Genomic DNA, 20,323 nt, shown 5'->3' on the forward strand with positions numbered 1-20,323 from the left:
CCCCCAGACGCAGTAGAAGGGCTGATCTCATTTCTGATCCTCTTGAAGGGACTTCTGATTCACGTGTGCAAAAAGTGAGTAACGGACATTCTAACCAGGATTAGAGGGGCCCTGCCTCCAGCCAGGTGGAGGAGAGGGACAACTGAGTCTACTGGACAGTGTGGATTTGATGGCCTGGCACATCAGACCCACAGGAATATAAGGCTCTAGTAGACACTGGTGCACAATGTACCCTAATGCCATCAAGTTATAAAGGGGCAGAACCCATCTGTATCTCTGGTGTGACAGGGGGATCCCAAGAGCTAACTGTATTAGAAGCTGAAATGAGTCTAACCGGGAATGAATGGCATAAACACCCCATTGTGACTGGCCCAGAGGCCCCGTGCATCCTTGGTATAGATTATCTCAGGAGGGGGTATTTCAAGGACCCAAAAGGGTACCGTTGGGCCTTTGGTATAGCTGCACTGGAGACGGAGGAGATTGAACAGCTGTCTACCCTGCCTGGTCTCTCCCAAGACCCCTCGTTTGTGGGGTTGCTGAAGGTTGAAGAACAACAGGTGCCAATTGCTACCACAACGGTGCACCGGCAGCAATATCGCACCAACCGAGACTCCCTGATCCCCATCCATAAGCTGCTTTGCCAATTGGAGAGCCAAGGAGTGATCAGCAAGACTCATTCACCCTTTAATAGTCCCATATGGCCCGTGCGGAAATCTAATGGGGAATGGAGACTAACAGTAGATTATCGTGGGCTGAATGAAGTCATGCCACCACTGAGCGCTGCTGTGCCAGATATGTTAGAACTTCAATATGAACTGGAATCAAAGGCAGCCAAGTGGTATGCCACAAATGACATTGCTAATGCATTTTTCTCTATTCCTTTGGCAGCGGAGTTCAGGCCACAGTTTGCTTTCACTTGGAGGGGCGTCCAGTACACCTGGAATCGACTGCCCCAGGGGTGGAAACACAGCCCCACTATTTGCCATGGACTGATCCAGACTGCACTAGAAAAAGGTGAAGCTCCAGAGCACCTGCAATACATTGATGACATCATCGTATGGGGCAACACAGGAGAAGAGGTTTTTGAGAAAGGGAAGAAAATAATCCAAATCCTTTTGAAGGCTGGTTTTGCCATAAATGAAAGTAAGGTCAAGGGACCTGCACGGGAGATCCAGTTCTTAGGAGTAAAATGGCAAGACGGGCGTCGTCAGATCCCTGCGGACGTGATCAACAAAATAGCAGCTATGTCTTCACCGACTAATAAAAAGGAAACAGGCTTTCTTAGGTGTTGTGGGCTTTTGGAGAATGCATATTCCTAATTACAGTCAAATTGTAAGTCCTCTCTACCAAGTTACCCGGAAGAAGAATGATTTTAAATGGGGGCCTGAGCAACGACAAGCCTTTGAACAAATTAAGCGGGAGATTGTTCATGCAGTAGCTCTTGGGCCAGTCCGGACAGGACAAGATGTTAAAAATGTGCTCTACACTGCAGCTGGGGAGAATGGCCCTACCTGGAGCCTCTGGCAGAAAGCACCTGGGGAGACCTGAGGCCAACCCCTGGGGTTTTGGAGTTGGGGATACAGAGGATCCGAGGCTCGCTATGTTCCAACTGAAAAAGAGATATTGGCAGCATATGAAGGAGTTCGAGCTGCCTCAGAAGTGGCTGGTACTGAAACACAGCTCCTCTTAGCACCCTGACTGCCAGTGCTGGGCTGGATGTTCAAAGGGAAAGTCTCCTCTACACATCATACAACTGATGCCACATGGAGTAAGTGGGCCGCAATGATCACACAACGAGCTCGCATAGGAAACCCCAGTCGCCCAGGAATTGTGGAAGTGATCATGGACTGGCCAGAAGGCAAAGATTTTGGAATGTCGCCAGAGGAGGAGGTGCCACGGGCTGAAGAGGCCCCATTGTATAATAAACTGTCAGAAAATGAGAGGCAATATGCCCTGTTCACTGATGGGTCCTGTTGCATTGTGGGAAAGCATCGGATGTGGAAGGCTGCTGTATGGAGTCCTACACGACAAGTTGCAGAGACTGCTGAAGGAGAAGGTGAATCAAGTCAGTTTGCAGAGGTGAAAGCCATCCAGCTAGCGTTAGACATTGCTGAAAGAGAAAATTGGCCAGTGCTCTGTCTCTATACTGACTCATGGATGGTGGCAAATGCCCTGTGGGGGTGGTTACAGCAATGGAAGCAGAGCAACTGGCAGCGCAGAGGTAAACCCATTTGGGCTGCCACACTGTGGCAAGGTATTGCGTCCCGGCTAGAGAATCTGGTTGTAAAAGTACGTCACGTAGATGCTCATGTACCCAAGAGTCGGTCCACTGAAGAACATCAAAACAAACCAACAGGCAGATCAGGCTGCCAAGATTGAAGTGTCTCAGGTGGACCTGCAGTGGCAACATAGGGGTGAGCTATTTATGGCTCAGTGAGCCCATGATACCTCAAGCCATCAGGGAAGAGATGCAACATATATAGATGGGCTCGTGATCGAGGGGTGGACTTGACCATGGACACTATCGCGCAGTGTAGGGTTCGGCGTTCGGAAGATCTCGCGATGTCACGGAAAGTTAGAGGGTTAGTCGCAGCCTTATGATGTGTCTGTAATCCCACCTACCCTTGTTAGTATAAAAGGAATTGACTGCGCAATAAAAGGCGGAAGTTGGCGCTCACACTGTGTGTGCTATCTGTCTCTTTCCCTGGTCCGGGCCGACCAGTGATCTAATCGCGGCACCTTGATATGCGGTGAACGCTACAGCGCAGGTTATCCATGAATGTGAAACATGTGCTGCAATTAAGCAAGCCAAGCGGCAAAAACCCCTGTCGCATGGGGGGCGATGGCTGAAATATAAACAGTGGGAGGCCTGGCAGATTGACTATATCACACTCCCACGAACCCGCCAAGGCAAGTGCCATGTGCTTACAATGGTGGAAGCAACCACTGGATGGCTGGAAACATACCCTGTGTCCCATGCCACTGCCCAGAACACTGTCCTGGGCCTTAAAGAGAAAATTTTATGGCAACACGGCACCCCAGAAAGAATCGAGTCGGACAATGGGACTCACTTCCGAAACAACCTCATAGACACCTGGGCCAAAGAACATGGCATTGAGTGGGTATATCACATCCCTTATCACGCACCGGCCTCCGGAAAAATCGAACAATACAATGGACTGCTGAAAACTACATTGAGAGCAATGGGGGGTGGAACTTTCAAACATTGGGATACACATTTAGCAGAAGCCACCTGGTTGGTTAATACTAGAGGATCTGCCAATCAGGCTGGCCCCGCCCAACCAAGACTTCCACATACTGTAGAAGGGGATAAAGTCCCTGTAGTGCACATGAAGAGTATGTTAGGAAAGACAGTCTGGGTTAGTCCTCCCTCAAGCAGAGGCAAACCCATTCAAGGGGTTGTTTTTGCTCAGGGACCTGGGTACACCTGGTGGGTGATGCAGAAGAATGGGGAAGTTCGATGTGTACCTCAGGGAGATTTGATTTTGGGAGAGAATAGCCAGTGAATTGGGCTGTATGATATTTAACTGCTAAATAACCTGCCAATGCATGTCATTGTATCTATAGTGTCTATATGCCATATCAATGGCATTACTGTAAGAATTACCCAAATGACTGCAGGATGGACTTTGAAACTGAGCCAAGTACAACAGTGATAGAACTTGAACTGGCACCCAGCAATTTCCTCAAGATCAACATCTTCGACCTGCAGACCAAGGGCGTGAGTTGCACCAAATGTACTAGCCACAAGTTCCAGAGGCAGCATACAACCACCCAACATCACACAACATCTCTCCTATCCTGAAGAACTGTTACAACAGATGGAGCCCCAAAGTCATGGACTAAATAAAATCGATGGACACATTAGAGGGATAGCCCATCGATTAAGGGAATACTATTTGTGTGTGTGTGTGTATGGTAGGACGGTGTCCATATACTTATATATAAGACAAGGAAAGTGGTAGTGGTTGATTGGAAAAATGTAAGATCTGGGCATGATGTAGATGGTATAGAATAAGGGGTGGATAATGTCCTGGGTTCAGCTGGGATAGAGTTAATTTTTACAGGAACCTGGGAGGTGGGGGGCATAGCCGGGGCAGCTGACCTGAACTAGCCAAGGAGCTATTCCATACCATGTGCCATCATGCTCAGTATATAAATGGGGAGCGGGCCAGGGGGAGCTCTCTCAACTTTCGGTGGGGGAAGTGGCGGAGCATCGGGTTCCGGGTGGTGAGCAGTTGCACTGTGCATCACTCTTTTTGTATACTCTTTCATTAGTACCGTTGTTGTTGTAACCTTTTTTTTTTCTTTGTGTTGTCCCAGTAAACTGCCTTTATCTCAACCCTCGAGGTTCCAGGTTTTTTTTTTTCTTTTCTCTCCACTGTCTCCTCCCCATCCCACCGGAGGGGGACAGGAGGAGTGAGCGAGCGGCTGCGTGGTCCTTTGTTACTGGCTGGGCTGAAACTATGACAAGATACAACTTCCAAGTCTCAGAATTTTCATGGATTATATTTGCTACTTACTAAAAGTTGTTTTACAGAGTACCAAGTACAATACCATGTATTATTAAATCTATATATTTAAGATTCAGTTTACCTTTTAGCTTTAAAGGAACCTTTAATTACTTAGAAGTCACCAAATAAACTTGTTTCTATTAACTACTCAGAATACTTTCATATGGAAAGTACATGCTAGTATAACATGTATTTCAACGAGGCAATCAAAGATTTTAATTTGAGCAAAAAGAATAGGCAAAGCCAGTTGTTGTGTGCCATTTTGCAACACTTGTTGGGGAGAAAAGAACGTAGCCATTTTGATGGGTATTTATGTTAGAGGTATTTACTGTAGCTGCTCTTAATGCTGCTGAATAACACGGAGCCCTACTAAGCTTATGTCCTTAAAGGCAGGTCCTTGCTTCCCATCTTTGTTTCTATTAGGTCAATGACTTTCTGAGTGGCAGCAAACTACTTTGGTACCTTGGAAGTTGCAAACCCCTCAGAAAGTCATTGACCTAATAGAAAAGAATAGAGATTGCCGCTTCCAAGGTACCAAAGTGGTGTTCCTGCCCAAGCTCAAGGCTTCATTTTCTGGGCTTGCCTGACATACACGCTCTGTGGCCTCTGACAGCCTCTCCATTGACCTGAACGTGCTCCAGTGTTCCCCAGGGGAAAAGCAATCTCTTCCCATCCAGCCAGTGCATTCCACCTGATTCAATTTCTCCATCAAGAAATGTAACAAAGAAAAATTGAGTTATAAAAACACAAAACAACCAAAACCAGTGTAAAAGAAAATACTGCTAGCAACCTTTCCAAAGGTAATTAATATCATTCTTTATAATCTAAGCTCAATAACTGTGATTAAAAAAAAGATAGAGGGCATGCAAACAGCCACTTTTGGCCATGCTCCTGGCACACTCTGGGGAAACATGGGGGGAAAAAATCCCAGAAAAAACAGATAGCCATACTGTGAATGTAAATACTGACAATTACCAATCACTTGAGAGAAGAATTATCAGTTTTCAAGTGCAACCTACCTAGAAAATTATTATAATCTCTCAGTCATTAATGAAATTTATGCCCGTCATCCTTACAGGGCAGGACAGACAATCACCAGAGAAAAACAGAGATGAACAACTGAGACATAGTGGTAAAATATACACGGTCCCCCTATCCTTCCTTGACAGTGGATTCTGCTTAGCCCAGTACAGTGCCACTGCAGCAAATATATATTAAATCATAATATTCAATTTAAATAATATAATTTGGGTATATTTATATAGGACATATAAATTATGTAGAGTTGTATCTTATCATAGGAACTAGAAAGTAAGCCCGTGGAAAAAAAATGGTAGTTTAATTAAGACCACAGCTGTAATAAGGAGAAAAGTTGGGGAGGAAAGAGAGAGAACCCGCCTCTGAAGGTTGCAGCTTATGAAGAACGTACAGCAGCTTACCTCCCCACCTACAACACCTCCATGAAATGGAGGAAGAGACCACTCTCTCAAACCTACAGTTTATCCTAGCTGAGAATTTAAAGAGGAAAAGGGAAACACACATGGACCATTAAATAGCAACATGAACAGGCTCATGAGTATTGAAGACTTTGTTTCCTATATTCTCTTCAATAAATAATCACCTGTAATAAATATATATGTGTCGTGGTTTAACCCCAGCCAGCAACTAAGCACCACGCAGCCACTCACTTACTCCCCCCACCCAGTGGGATGGTGGAGAGAATCGGAAGGAAAAAGGTAAAACTCGTGGGTTGAGATAAGAACAGTTTAATAGAACAGAAAGGAAGAAACTAATAATGGTAATATTAACAATAATAAAATGACAATAATAATAATAAAAGGATTGGAATATACAAAACAAGTGATGCACAATGCAATTGCTCACCACTCGCCGACCGATGCCCCGTTAGTTCCCGAGCAGCAATCTGCCCCCTCCAGGCCAACTCCCCCCAGTTTATATACTAGGCATGACATCACATGGTGTGGAATATCCCTTTGGCCGGTTTGGGTCAGCTGTCCTGGCTGTGTGCCCTCCCAACTTCTTGTGCCCCTCCAGCCTTCTTGCTGGCTGGGCATGAGAAGCTGAAAAAATCCTTGACTTAGTCTAAACGCTGCTTAACAACAACTGAAAACATCAGTGTGTTATCAACATTCTTCTCATACTGAACCCAAAACATAACACTATCCCAGCTGAAACCAGGACAATATGTGAAGACAATAACTCTCATTAGGGAATTAAAGGAAGTTCTTATGTGCTTCTGCATTCCATTACAATTTGCAATGCATGCATAACATGTTTATGCTTCAGTTTGCTCACTGCATACCTTTATGATGCCAGCATCTTTCATTTTTATAGTCCATAAAAGAGCACAGGTCATTTTATAAACTAAACAGAAACATATTATTAGAATGACTATTGACCACGTTAGATATGACTAAAAAAAGGCACCAGAGAATTTAAATGGACAGAGTGAGGAAAGAAAAACTAAGAAGTGTTGTGATCTAAATGATGTTTCTTTTAAACATACGCATGGTGGGTTGACCCTGGCTGGATGCCAGGTGCCCACCAAAGCCACTCTATCACTCCCTCCCTCAGCTGGACAGGGGAGAGAAAATATAATGACAGGCTCGTGGGTCAAGATAAGGACAGGGAGAGATCACTCGCCAATTACCATCACAGGCAAACCCGGCTCGAATTGGGGAAAATTAATTTAATTTATTACCAATCAAATCAGAGTAGGATAATGAGAAATAAGAACAAATCACCTTCCCCCACCCCTCCCCTCTTCCTAGGCTCAACTTCACTCCTGATTTCTCTACCTCCTCCCCCTGAGCGGTGCAGGGGGACGGGGACTGGGGTGTTGTGGTCAGTTCATCACATGTTGTCTCTGCCGCTCCTTCCTCCTCAGGGGGAGGACTCCTCACGCTCTTCCCCTGCTCCAGCGTGGGGTCCCTCCCATGGGAGACAGTCCTCCATGAACTTCTCCAACGTGACTCCTCCCCACGGGCTACAGATCTTCACGAACTGCTCCAGTGTGGGTCCTTTCCACGGGGTGCAGTCCTTCAGGAATGGACTGCTCCAGCGTGGGCTCCTCTCTCTCCATGGGGTCCCAGGTCCTGCCAGGAGCCTTCTCCAGTGCAGGCTCTCCACAGGGTCACAGCCTCCTTTGGGCGTATCCACCTGCTCCGGCGTGGGGTCCTCCCCAGGCTGCAGGTGGATATCTGCTCCACCATGGACCTCCATGGGCTGCAGGGGGACAGCCTGCCTCACCATGGTCTTCACCACAGGCTGCAGGGGAATCTCTGCTCTGGTGCCTGGAGCATCTCCTCCCCCTCCTTCACTGACCTGGGTGTCTGCAGGGCTGTTTCTCTCACATATTCTCACTCCTCTCTTCCGGCTGCTGTTGCGCAGCAGTTTTTTCCCCTTCTTAAATATGTTATCCCAGAGGCACTACCACCGTCACTGATTGGCTCAGCCTTGGCCAGCAGTGGGTCCTTCTTGGAGCTGGCTGGCACTGGCTCTATCGGACATGGGGGAAGCTTCTGGCGTCTTCTCACAGAAGCCACCCAGCTACCAAAACCTTGCCATGCAAACCCAATACAATATGTATCTGCTTTCAATTCAGTAAAAAAATTATTTTAGTTAAAAATTAAGAATCTCTGATATAGTTGAAGTTTTTTCTAACCTAAAAGGCTTTTTGGTTCCCTAGCATTTTCTCAAACTCGCCTTTTGGTCTGTAAGTTCCTCGTTTAGACTTGAATTTCTGAAGAAAGTGTGGTCTAACAGGAAAACTTCTCATCTCACAACTAGATCACATAGCCAAATATAGTTTCCCTTCTAGTCATCATTTTCTCAAAAAGCCCATTCCAGCTAATTCTTCCTAAAAAAAACCCTATATTCTCTTTGAGAAGAAACCAAGCCTCGTGGTAAAATTGGCTAAGATAAAATTCTTTTTTGTGTGTGTGAAGATGAGACTCACTTTTGAAGACTTTCATGTTTTGCAAGCTTTACTTCAGATAATGCTTTGAAACTAAGAAAATTATGACAGCTTTCACAAAAGGTGGTTGTTGGAAAGCACACAAGAAGAGGAAGAAACAGCAGAAGCCATTAACTTCAATACATCAGGTAAACATCTATTTCCATCGGCTATTGCTTCAGAGCAACAGAACATAAAAGAACATTGTTCTACACTGTATGGATATATTTCCAAAAGAAAACCAATGAGTTCTTCAGAGGAAACAAACTGAAGGGAGGTCCCTAGTCTAGCCTGTGAGCAAGTGAGAATGAATCAGAGAGGCAAGACTCTTCTACTGGAGCACAGAAACATTCTTCTCTGGAAAAGTTCAGATTGTTATGTTGAACTTTGAAGAGAGTAAAGTAAGCTTACTGTGAGAAGACATGAGAAACAGGCCTGCAACTATAGGATTTTGTTAAGTTTTACTGTTGGAGGTTGTCATCACCTTTCTGCACATGCATTACATTTATTGACAATTTCACCTGCCATTTTGTTTGTTATCCAGCCCAGCCTTTTGTGAGGGAACTTTAAAAAAACCCAACAAAACACAACCAAAACTTTTGGCATTCAAACATAATGAGATTTTTCTACAAGTCTTGTTGGTCAGTTTTACAGTTGAACATCCAGAGCAGTTTTGTACTCCATTCACCTTGCAGATAGGCAGATTTAAGTGATCAGATACATGCCACAGTTTTGTAGTTAGCAATCTCATACCAAGAGTTCAGGTTCCTCACTGACTCAGACTACCAGCCTGCCTTCCATCAGATCGCCTGTTTAGAGCACTATTTTTTTCAGAAAGCCCATAAAATCCTGACTTTAAGTCAGCAAAACATTTTGGCATGAGTTCACATAAAGAAAAGCTATATAAAAAATCTGCAGGATTTATAGTTTAGGATGTAAACAGAAACTGGCATACAGCCCTTCCTAAACAGACTTTGAGACTATAAAGACTATCACAGCATAATTCAGCATATTATACCAGTTCCTCAAACAAGAAAACAATAGTTTCAACAAAGTTTATTACCTTCATTTGCAAATCTAGCCATTTTGCATAAACTTAGATTACCATTTATTCCCTGCTCTATGGGTTTTTCAAAAGCCAAGCTTATCTATGATTTCTGATGATGTGAGGACACATCTTCAGCTACAGATATACCAAAAGAAACTTAGGAATGAAGTTGAGCTGATTGCCATGCCAAGTAATCTATACATTTTAAATCAGTGCTTGCTTTAGTGTCCTCCAATGCACTTTATATAGCTTTGTTTTCATGTTTTTCACTGCAAGACCACCATGCACTCAAAAATATTATGAGACTTAAAAAAAACAAAACAAAAAACCCCGCACAGTTCATAAACCAGCTCACTAAGACATCAGTTATTCTAGAGCCAATGATAAAAACATGGATTTAGTAATACAGAACTTATCCATTTGATGTATGGGAGCAAGACTACAAATTAAGAGTATGAAGCACTGATGCCCACTCCCTTCCCAAACACATCTTCAGTTGACTCTGAGAGATTTTTTTTCCCCCAAGTATTTCTCTAAGTATTTTTTAAGTAATTCTCTCTATTTTGCTAGCTATCCTCATCGCTAAACTTACATTTTCCTTTGAACTTGTTTCATACTTTGCAAAAACATTTTTTTTAAACCAAAAGTTAAAACATTCAGTGCAACATAATTTATTTCAAAGTATTTAATTTTACACAAATCAAAGTCAAATTAGCTATAAGGTTCACTACTGCACTTCACCACCAAGTATTAAACCAACAAATAAATCTATAGACGTTTGAGCCACAGTTAGATTTTTAACTACACTAGTATCTGCTTAAAGGAGCTTGAAAGAGAAGCACAACATAGACTAATAAAGCATTCTACAATTTCAAAAAAATGAATTATTAAGCTATATGCTGCTCTCTTATTTCTAGTGCTAGACCTCAACATTAGTATATTTAAAGTCCTTAAAACCCCCTCATGCTCAAGTGAATTAACATGTCAGTGAAGATAATAAATATGTATGCAATGAAACTAAGAGTGCTTTTAAATATATTTAATGTATAACTACATTTTAATGTTCTCATTTCCTGAAGATGAATTGAGAGGTAATGATGACTGTAGTCTCTCACCTGTATCAAGATATTATCAGTGCTCAGTTAAGCAAATCCAGTCCAACTCAGACCTTCAAGAATGCTTGTGTCAAAGTTTTGCTGGCATCTATGTGTAGGTTATAAAACAATTTATCTTACATTTTATCTATAGTCTAATACCAAGCACATTTAAAAAAAAAGAAAAAAGAAAAAAAAAAAGGAAAAAAAGCATGAACAAAAGAAAGCCTCCCATTGATTTCACCTGGGGTTTGATCAAACACAGTGCCTACTCACCATGACTGTGAAGTACTGGTCCACAATTATAAGACCATAAAAATACAAATTAAGAAGGTAGTTTCTTTCTCTCTGTGAAGGCCAGTGGATACAACTGTACATACGTAAAAGGCTTTGGTTTTTTTGCACATGAAGTTATTCTTCTGAAAGATTTTTTTTTTTTAAATAACCAGATTTGGTAACCTGTATCAAAGACTACTTTATATCTTGGTCTTAAAGGGCTAAGGCTTGATCCTATTAATCTGTCAGTAAGTTCTATAGCCAAATATCAACCACTAGAACCGGTCCCTCCCCTCCATACTTTCAGAAGAAGACTGCACTATATATGGAGGATCTGAAAAAAATAAGATTTAACTATCTGAAATCAAAGGCACCAGAGCACAGGTAGCTAGCTCTGCTTCTTCCAAATTTTGGGAGAAGTATTTCACCTTTGGTTTTCCAGCTACTGATGCCTACTACTTCCCACTTTTCTGCTGTGGCAATGTATATTCTTAACATACAAAAAAATTGCTAAATTTTCACAGGGAAATGATCCCTTTTGATAAATGAAAAATTTGTGGGTATAAATGTGAAATATTTTTAAGATCAAAAATATTACAGCTTTTTTTAGTTCATTAGAAGTCTGATTTCTAGCAAAAAGAGCATCTTAAAATCCATTTAGAATTCAAAATGCTAGATAAAATAATCTATAAATATTGTTTGCACTCCGGTTTTAAGTTTATACTTGTCTTCAGAATTTTGGGGGAAATACACAGATAGCCCAAAACATATAATACAGCATTTGAATATCGAGCTTCACTTGCCTGATGCCTGTGTTACAGCCAAGAGTCTGAAATCAGAAGAAATGGACCAGTAATCCAAACAGTGAAATTAACATGCTAAAACTCACTGGTTGAATGTCTTTACATATTATTACATCTAAAACAGCAACAGTCCAGAAATAGTGACATTTAAAAATGCCTATACAAATTCAGCACAGCTTTTAAGTGTATATAAATTACAATACTGTCTTCAATTCCTTTATTATACCTTCTCTAGCATTCCATGAACATAATTATAGTTCTGAGTGTTTGGCTGGCTTATCAATACAACTTTTCACACTTACCATACAAAATACGGTCATACTAGACATACAGAATATGTCTAGTAAGCGTATCTTACATTTTAATCTTGAACCGAGTACAGAATTGCTTCTTTGGTGAGCATTTCTCAATTTGATAATACAGTTCATTACAAATTGGCTTTTACTTGTGTGTCCCCCAAAGGCCATGGGGCGAGCAGGATTATTCCCATATTATTTAAAAAACAAAAAAGTAGGTCCCAAACACTGTTGTGTTTGCAATGTCCACTTTTTTCAAGAACGCATGATATCTGGTAAGCATTTTGCCACGTTTAGAAGGAGGTCCGCATGGATTTGAGCAGCACTTACAAATATTAAGCATTTCTACAAACAAAACTAGGTTTCTGAAGCTGTGAGCCCCCAAAAAAAGAGAAACATCACTGCTGAATGCATTGTTCTAGGGTCAGATGACTAATACATAATTAAATACAAATTTTGGCAAAAGTCAGTTCTCCAGAGTTGTGTTCCACTTCATAATAAGCCATCCTTTTCTCCTTCCATAGTCTTCTACCTTTTTCATTAGGTTTTCCAAATTCAGCAATATTTAAGTAAGTGCTTCACAGTACAGCTTTGATTCCTCACCCATACTAAATGATCCATCCTTCACACTAAATGAGGCAAAATACACCTGAAAATCTAGCATACAATCAAGTTAAAAGATAAAAAGAAAAAAAAGACTTCTATCATGGACAACACTAATCTGCATTTTCAAGCTTCTAAATGCTTTAACTTTGTTATGAACTTTTGTTCTGTTTTTTTTTTCAAAGAAGGAATCTGCAAAGAATTCAGCTGTCCTACTCTAATAAGCCTCTGCTGAGCACACAGAATTTGGTATTTGTTTCTCCCTTCCCTCCTGTAGGCTTGTCTCTTGCCTAAAGTTTCACAGCAACAGCAGAAATTTAACACCCAGATGATACATCTTCCATTTTTTATGTCTTGCTCCAAAAGAAGAGGACACTAAACACTGTTCTCAAAGATTGTAGGCAAAGCAATTCATTTCCTCCTAATCTCATTCTGAAAACAAACAAACTTAAACTGATTAAAAAAAAATACTTATTAAAAAAACCAAATTCTTAAAAAACAAACTAAAACAACTTCCCCACAAATCAAAACACATATACCTAATACAGAAAAACTCTAAAAATGTTAAATAAAGTAATTACAGAAGGCATAGGCAATCTTGACTAAATACTGATATTTGTATTCGAGCTTAATTATCCTTGTAACTTTTTTTTTTTTTTTTCATTTTAGTAACTCATTCTGACTGGCTCAGACTTGGCCAGCGGTGGGTCCGTCTTGGAGCTGGCTGGCATTGGCTCTATCGGACATGGGGAGAGCTTCTGGAATCTTCTCACAGCAGCCACCCCTGTAGCCCTCTTTCTACCAAAACCTTGCCACTCAAACCCAATACAGCTTATTAGTAATTACCTGAAAAATCAAGATTCTTGTGTCTTTGTGTATTGGTTTTGTGTGGCAAGGTTTTGGTAGCGGGGGGGGGGGTTACGGGGGTGGCTTCTGTAAGAAGCTGCTGGAAGCTTCCCCTGTGTTCGAGAGAGCCCATACCAGCCACCTCTAAGATGGACCCGCCACCGGCCAAGGCCGAGCCAATCAGCGATAGTGGTAATGCCTCTGTGATATAACATTTTTAAGAAGGAAAAAAAGTTGGGACAGAGAGAAACAGCCGCCAGAGAGAGGAGTGAGAACATGTAAGAGAAACAACCCTGTGGACACCAAGGTCAGTGAAGAAGGAGGGGGAGGAGATGCTCCAGGCGCCGGAGCGGAGATTCCCCTGCAGCCCGTGGTGAAGACCATGGTGAGGCAGGCTGTCCCCCTGCAGCCCATGGAGGTCCACGGTGGAGCAGATATCCACCTGCAGCCCGTGGAGGACCCCACGCCGGAGCAGGTGGGTTCCTGAAGGAGGCTGTGACCCCATGGGAACCCCGCGCTGGAGCAGGGTCCTGGCAGGACCTGCAGATCTGTGGAGAGAGGAGCCCACAGAGCAGGTTTTCTGGCAGGACTTGTGACCCCGTGGGGGACCCACGCTGGAGCAGTGTGCTCCTGAAGGACTGCACACCGTGGAAAGGACCCATGCTGGAGCAGTTTGTGAAGAACTGCAGCCCGTGGGAAGGACCCACGTTGGAGAAGTTCGTGGAGGACTGTCTCCCGTGGGTGGGACCCCACGCTGGAGCAGGGGAAGAGTGTGATGCGTCCTGCCCCTGAGGAGGATGAAGCGGCAGAAAATAACGTGCGATGACCGTAAACCCCATCCCTGTCCCCCTGTGCCGCTGGGGGGGTTTGGTAGAGAAATCCAGGAGTGAAGTTGCGCCCAGGAAGAAGGGAGGGGTGGAGGGAAGGTGTTCTGAGATTTGGTTTTATTTCTCATTACCCTACTCTGGTTGATTCATAATAAATTGAGTTAATTTTCCCCAAACTGAGTCTGTTTTGCCCGTGACGGTAATTGGTGAGTGATCTCTCCTGTCCTTATCTCGACCCGCAAGCTCTTTGTTATATTTTTCTCTCCCCTGTCCAGCTGAGGAGGGGGAGTGATAGAACGGCTTTGGTGGGCACCTGGCATCCAGCCAGGGTCAACCCATCACACTTTGATTCAAGCATATGGAAGCATTGTATCTTGAGTGACCATTCTAGTGATATTGCAAAACATTGTTAATGAACACTACTTACAGTGCCTGATGTGGATCGTTGTACTTTAGAAACCTGTGAGGAAAACAGGGTTCTTACTCTTATAGAGTTTGCAGTTTATTTTAAGCACGCAGAACAAAGAACCAGATGGGATGGAAAAGTGGAGTCTAGATGGTGAGAATGAGCGCAGCGATGACTGAACGCTAAGTGGAGAAAAGAATGATTTTTTTTTTAGGTTGGATTTGGAAAGTACATACTATGTGGTAAAACTCTTGCTGAAGGTCAGTCTGTCTATGTCTTTCTCAATTAAGAAACATTTATTGCTGAACTGAGATGAGAGTCTGCTTAATGATTTTCAGATTGTGTTCCTGACACCACCATTACTCCTCCTCCTCCTCCTAGCAACTTGAAGATTCCCTTAGGAGATTGCCTCCTTTCTAGCAGCAGATATCATGATTAAGAAAACAGTAGGAAACAATTCTCTATTGTTGGTTTTTATTTTTCAGGGGAGGTAGTTTCATCATCTGGATATTTGAAAATCTTGTCTGTTGAGGAGATAACGCAGTGAAAGGGAATCGATTACTGTGTGTAGAATAAGATTTTATGTAATATAAACTTCTGTGACTATAGTCTCTATTCATTTTTTTTTAGAAATTATTTCCCTGTTTTTGCAGTTGATGCTTTCATTTTTTAATAACGTTGTCAAATATTTGTACCAAACCTTTATTTAGAAACTTTTGCTAAAGGTTTGTTAGAAACCTCTTTCAGTTGTGATTCTGAGTTACTGAGCCAGTGTTTTTTAAATGCATGGTTTTACTGAAGTTGATGTTCTTTCACTGTACTAACATGAGCATAAACTCTTTATTCTCTTTTTTTTTTATACAAACCTATTCGCATTTGTTAAGCAATCATTTCCTGATGTTCCTTTGTGTTGATGACTTAGTTATTAAAAAATAAGATTTTAATAGCAATCTCATTATTTTTCTTATTTCTTGAAAGCTAGTTATGGATTTTTCATGCACAATATGTCTACTGTTATCCCAGTCTACCCCCTGCTGGCTGCACAGTAGTATTAATTAGGTTATCATATGAAACAAACAGCTGTTTTATTAGGGAGCTAAATTTATAGCAAAAAGAGTCAAGGTAAAAAAAAAATGTAGAAGGCATCTAGAAAAATATCTTTGAAAAAACAGAGTTATGAAGAAATCTAATTATTTTACATCCAGGAAAAGTATTCCTTATCATGAGCAGGCTGGGAGAAGCAACCGGTCAGTGAAACTGTTTGGGGCATGTTCATAACGTGTGCTTTGACCTAGGAAGCTTCCTCACGTGTTGCGTCCATTTAATAGGACACCTTTTGCGGAGACTGGATTAACCACTCAAGATATCTGTACAAGATTCTGTTTATTTCACAAAAGGATCAGACTTATATATGTTTCCACAAGGATCTGGAAAGAACTAAGGGCATACAGCCAAACAGGATGTAGATAATATCAGTTGTTTGATCAACTCGTGACTGTCCTCAGTCACATCTTCCCAGGCACACACCAGGCAATCCTCCGACCTGACCTTGTAAAACTAGTTCTTCAAAGACTTGGCAAACTTGCAGCACAACAAATTCTAAAGTTCACTCTTGATTCAAATGCCAGGTGTTCCGAGCTGCTCCCACACCTTTACTACTCTTCAAGCCCACAGTTTAAAGCATAGCCCATGCCAAAGCAGGTGTTAATTAGTTGCAGTGACAGCTGACATAGGGTTACTTGGTATGCTGTATTATTATAATAATAATATAAGGACATAACTACATAGAATGCTTATAATAAAATATGCTCTCTGCACATACTGAGCTTACTAAATGAGAAGCTAACATTTTACTTGAGATGCTTTTCAATCTGAAAGCAAGGCTCACTGGAAATAGTTAAATATAATACTAATACAGATCTCTTACCTATATTATGTATTACTAGTCTTAAACACGGTAGTGTATCCAGTGATGAGGGTTGAAATGGTTGCTTAGCTCTCCCTTTCTGTCTTTTCAATAGAAGTACAATTTGATACTACAGAAATCAGTCAGGTGACTGAAAATGAACATTACTTCTTGACGCTCTCTGAATTGTATACAGTTGATCAAAATCTTTCTTGATGTGTGGCTCTAACTGGACATAATGCTCTTGCTTTCTCAGTGCTGAGAAGGATGGATTACTTCACGTGTGGCAGGCTGTATTTCTGCTCATACACCCAATTATGTTTTCTTTTTTGCCAGAGTATGAGATATTGTTGGTTTATGTTCAGCTTGTCATCTGCCATAATCATCCATATCATTTTCTTTAATGTTGCCACCTAACTATTTTTTATTCATCCTTTGTTTGCAGTCACTTAATCTTGTCTACACGTAGACCCCTGTATTTGTCCCTATGAGATTGCAACCTATTTTGGTTTTGGTGGGGTTTTTTTTGACCATTTCTGTAATTAGTTATGATGATTCAGATGTGCTGCAACATGTTTTCAGCCCCTCCTAGTCTTTTTTATTATTTCAAGTCACAGAGACTTAATTACATTAAAGTAGGTTGTTTCTTTATTAGTACAAAGAAGTATTGTATCAGAAAAAGTGTGGCCAGCAGGACTAGGGAAGCAATTGTCCTCCTGTACTCACCACTGGTGAGGCTGCACCTCAAATACTGTATTCAGTTTTGGGCCCCTCACTACAAGGAAGACATTGAGGTGCTGGAGCACATCCAAAGAAGAGCAACAAAGCTGGTGCAGGGTCTAGAGCACAAGTCTTATGAGGAGCGGCTGAGGGAACTGGGGTTGTTTAGCCTGGAGAAAAGGAGGCTGAGGGGAGACCTTATTGCTCTCTACAACTACCTGAAAGGAGGTTGTAGCGAGGTGGGTGTCAGTCTCTTCTCCCAACTACCAAGCAATAGGACAAGAGTAAACAGCCTCAAGTTGTGCCAGGGGAGGTTTAGATTGGATATTAGGAAAAATTTCTTCACCGAAAGGGTTGTCAAGCATTGGAACAGGCTGCCCAGGGAAGTGGTTGAGTCACCATCCCTGGAAGTATTTAAAAGACGTGTAGATGTGGTGCTTAGGGACATGGTTTAGTGGGACTTGGTAGTGTTAGGTTAACGGTTGGACTCGATGATCTTAAAGGTCTTTTCCAACCTAAATGATTCTATGAAATTCAGCACTAAATATGTTTTGGTCTGGTTTAACCTCTTTCTTTACATGCTTAAAATATCTTTCATTATTGCTCTTAATCAGAAAGATTTAAATATTTATGCTAAAGAGAAAAATGTTTCATAAAAGTGTGCCCCCAAGTATTTATGAGAGTATATTCCTGTATTTTGCATATTAAAGTATCTTACATATTGTTTTTATTTCTTTAGTCTTGCTAACCTGTAAAAAACAAACAAACAAAAAAAAAACCCCAAACAAGCCCACAAAAAACAACCCAAACCTAACATACAGTCTTTCTTGTTACTTTAAATATTCTTTTAATCGAACTTAACACATAAATAGAGAATAAACTATAAAGGTAAATCAGTAGTAGTGTTACAAAAAGTCTTTCAGATTCTCTAATAATATTCCAAAGTTATTGTTGTGTCTTTGAAATGTAGAAATTAAGTAGTTTGTACTTTTGCAGTTACAAATGAAATGGATTAACTTTTCCAGCTGTATTAAACTCTTTTCATCAGGGGAAAAAAACCCACAAACATACATAAAACCCAGCAGAGTTTAGATATGTATAGATATACATACACACACACCTCTGATGAACCTGGGACAGTATCTCTACAGAAACCTGTGCTCTTGTTGGAGTGTTACCTGTATACAGTAGCAAAACTGATGGTCTTACTGTTTAGAAACATTCAAGACAGCATGGTATTTCTTTCTTACACAGGAACCCTGATCACAGTATGTCCATACCTTTTAGGAGAACGTAGCTTTTTCTGCAGTTCCCAGTGTCCAAAATTGTGAGCTTTTTTATCCCTCCCCTCCTTGTTTTTTGTGTCTTTCTGCCACTACTGTAGTATCTTGCTTGATGGCTGATACTCCATCAGCTGCCCCAAGCAATGCTTGTGACAGCAAAGCTCCTGTCTGGCTCCACCCAGTAAGTCAAGCTGACTGATGCCTGGAAAGCCTGTCACTTTGGTGTTCTTCTAGCTGCAGTCACGCTCCAAACTGTTTCCTAACACTGCCCTCTCTTACACAGCCATGAGTCCTGTTTCTAACTGCACATCTGACCTTGTTCTAGTTCTGTCCGGTGCTTGTACCGGGCCTAATTTCATTGCCCATACTGTCTGATTTCCTGGCCCTCAGTACTGTCCTATGAGCTTGTCTGTCTCTTCGCTACTATAAATTCTTGCACATGCCTTTTCTTTGCAACTGATATTTAATTCAGTTCTTTTTATATAATCTACCTTAACTTTGAGTGTCCTGCTTCTTCCTGTCATCTATTGTAACATGTCCTGTTTTATTTTTAACCTGTTCTTATACACAGGCAATGTAATAAATGCTTGTTTTTAAACCAGACATTACAGACGTGAACTCGGTATAATGGGAACTTGCTTGTGTATGCATAAAATTGTAACAACTTTATTAATGTTTGTGCTTGCAAATTGTAGATGCAAAAGATGAACTGACACTTGTAAATGAGAAGCTGCCTAGTTGCCTAAACAGAAATACATACTATATTTGAGAGTTAGTTATTATCCATGTATACAAATACATGGAGTTGCACAAAGGTTTTATGAAGTATTTGACAAATCAGTATTTCTTGCCACTTTTGTACTAGTATTGTAGAATAAACTTTTCAAGCAGCTGTTACTTGTATGTATTCTTTTGACAGTTAAAAGTAATAGGTTTGGGTTGGTTTGTCTTGGGTTTGTTTCCATTTTATGGTTTTATTGTAAGATAAATTAGCTTGGTTAAATTAGCTTGTCTGAGGCTTTGTAATTTTTATTTTTCTAATTCTTAGTGTCATTTGCTAAATGTGACATTATACACTGTATACTGATATTTTAAATTTATATTTTATAGATGACATTTTATGTCTCTACAGGAGATCTGTATCGCAAAGCATAATGAAAAGATCCAGCAATATCACCAGAGTGAGGAGGAATACAAAATGCACCATAATGTTCAGCTAGTAAGTTTGAGTTTTCTGCGGTTGAGTTTAGCCTTTAGTTAATAGCTTGCATTCTTCATTATACATTAATTAGTAGAGCATTTGGAGTGATAGCTGTTTTAAAAGGATGGCGTGGATTTCTCTATCATATTATGCTGATAAGGGGGAGTATTATAGCTGTGGTAGGATGACGTCGCGGATGGAGTGACGTACTTCACTCTTAAGAGAGAAGTAGCAATATGTTTATTGATATAAAACAGTGACTTAACAAAGCTTGATAGTAAATGCGACAGTGGTTTAACAAGATTCAATGGCAAGGTTCACTTGATATTTACTGCATAGAGGACAGGGTCAGACAAAACTGTCAGGGAGACCCTCCCGTTGAGTCACGAGGTTCAGAAAGGACCCCCTTGCGTTCTAAACTCCTTCTCAGAGAGGAGTCGGTGCAGCTGGATCCACTCCTAGTCCCAGACTTGGTCAATGGTTTATGCCTAAAGGATTATATA

The 20,323-nt window shown here is 41.3% G+C and overlaps 1 protein-coding gene across 1 annotated transcript in view; it reads left to right on the top strand.

Annotated features, from left to right (window-relative positions):
• LOC138683275 (junction-mediating and -regulatory protein-like) overlaps positions 1 to 20,323 on the top strand; it is a 114,817-nt gene that overhangs the window by 83,373 nt on the left and 11,121 nt on the right. The window contains 1 exon segment of the mRNA XM_069774845.1: positions 19,752 to 19,838. Within this exon segment, the coding sequence (XP_069630946.1) occupies positions 19,752 to 19,838 (87 nt within the window).

Source organism: Haliaeetus albicilla, chromosome W (assembly GCF_947461875.1).
Source record: "Haliaeetus albicilla chromosome W, bHalAlb1.1, whole genome shotgun sequence".
In the NCBI taxonomy this organism is placed as follows: domain Eukaryota; kingdom Metazoa; phylum Chordata; class Aves; order Accipitriformes; family Accipitridae; genus Haliaeetus; species Haliaeetus albicilla.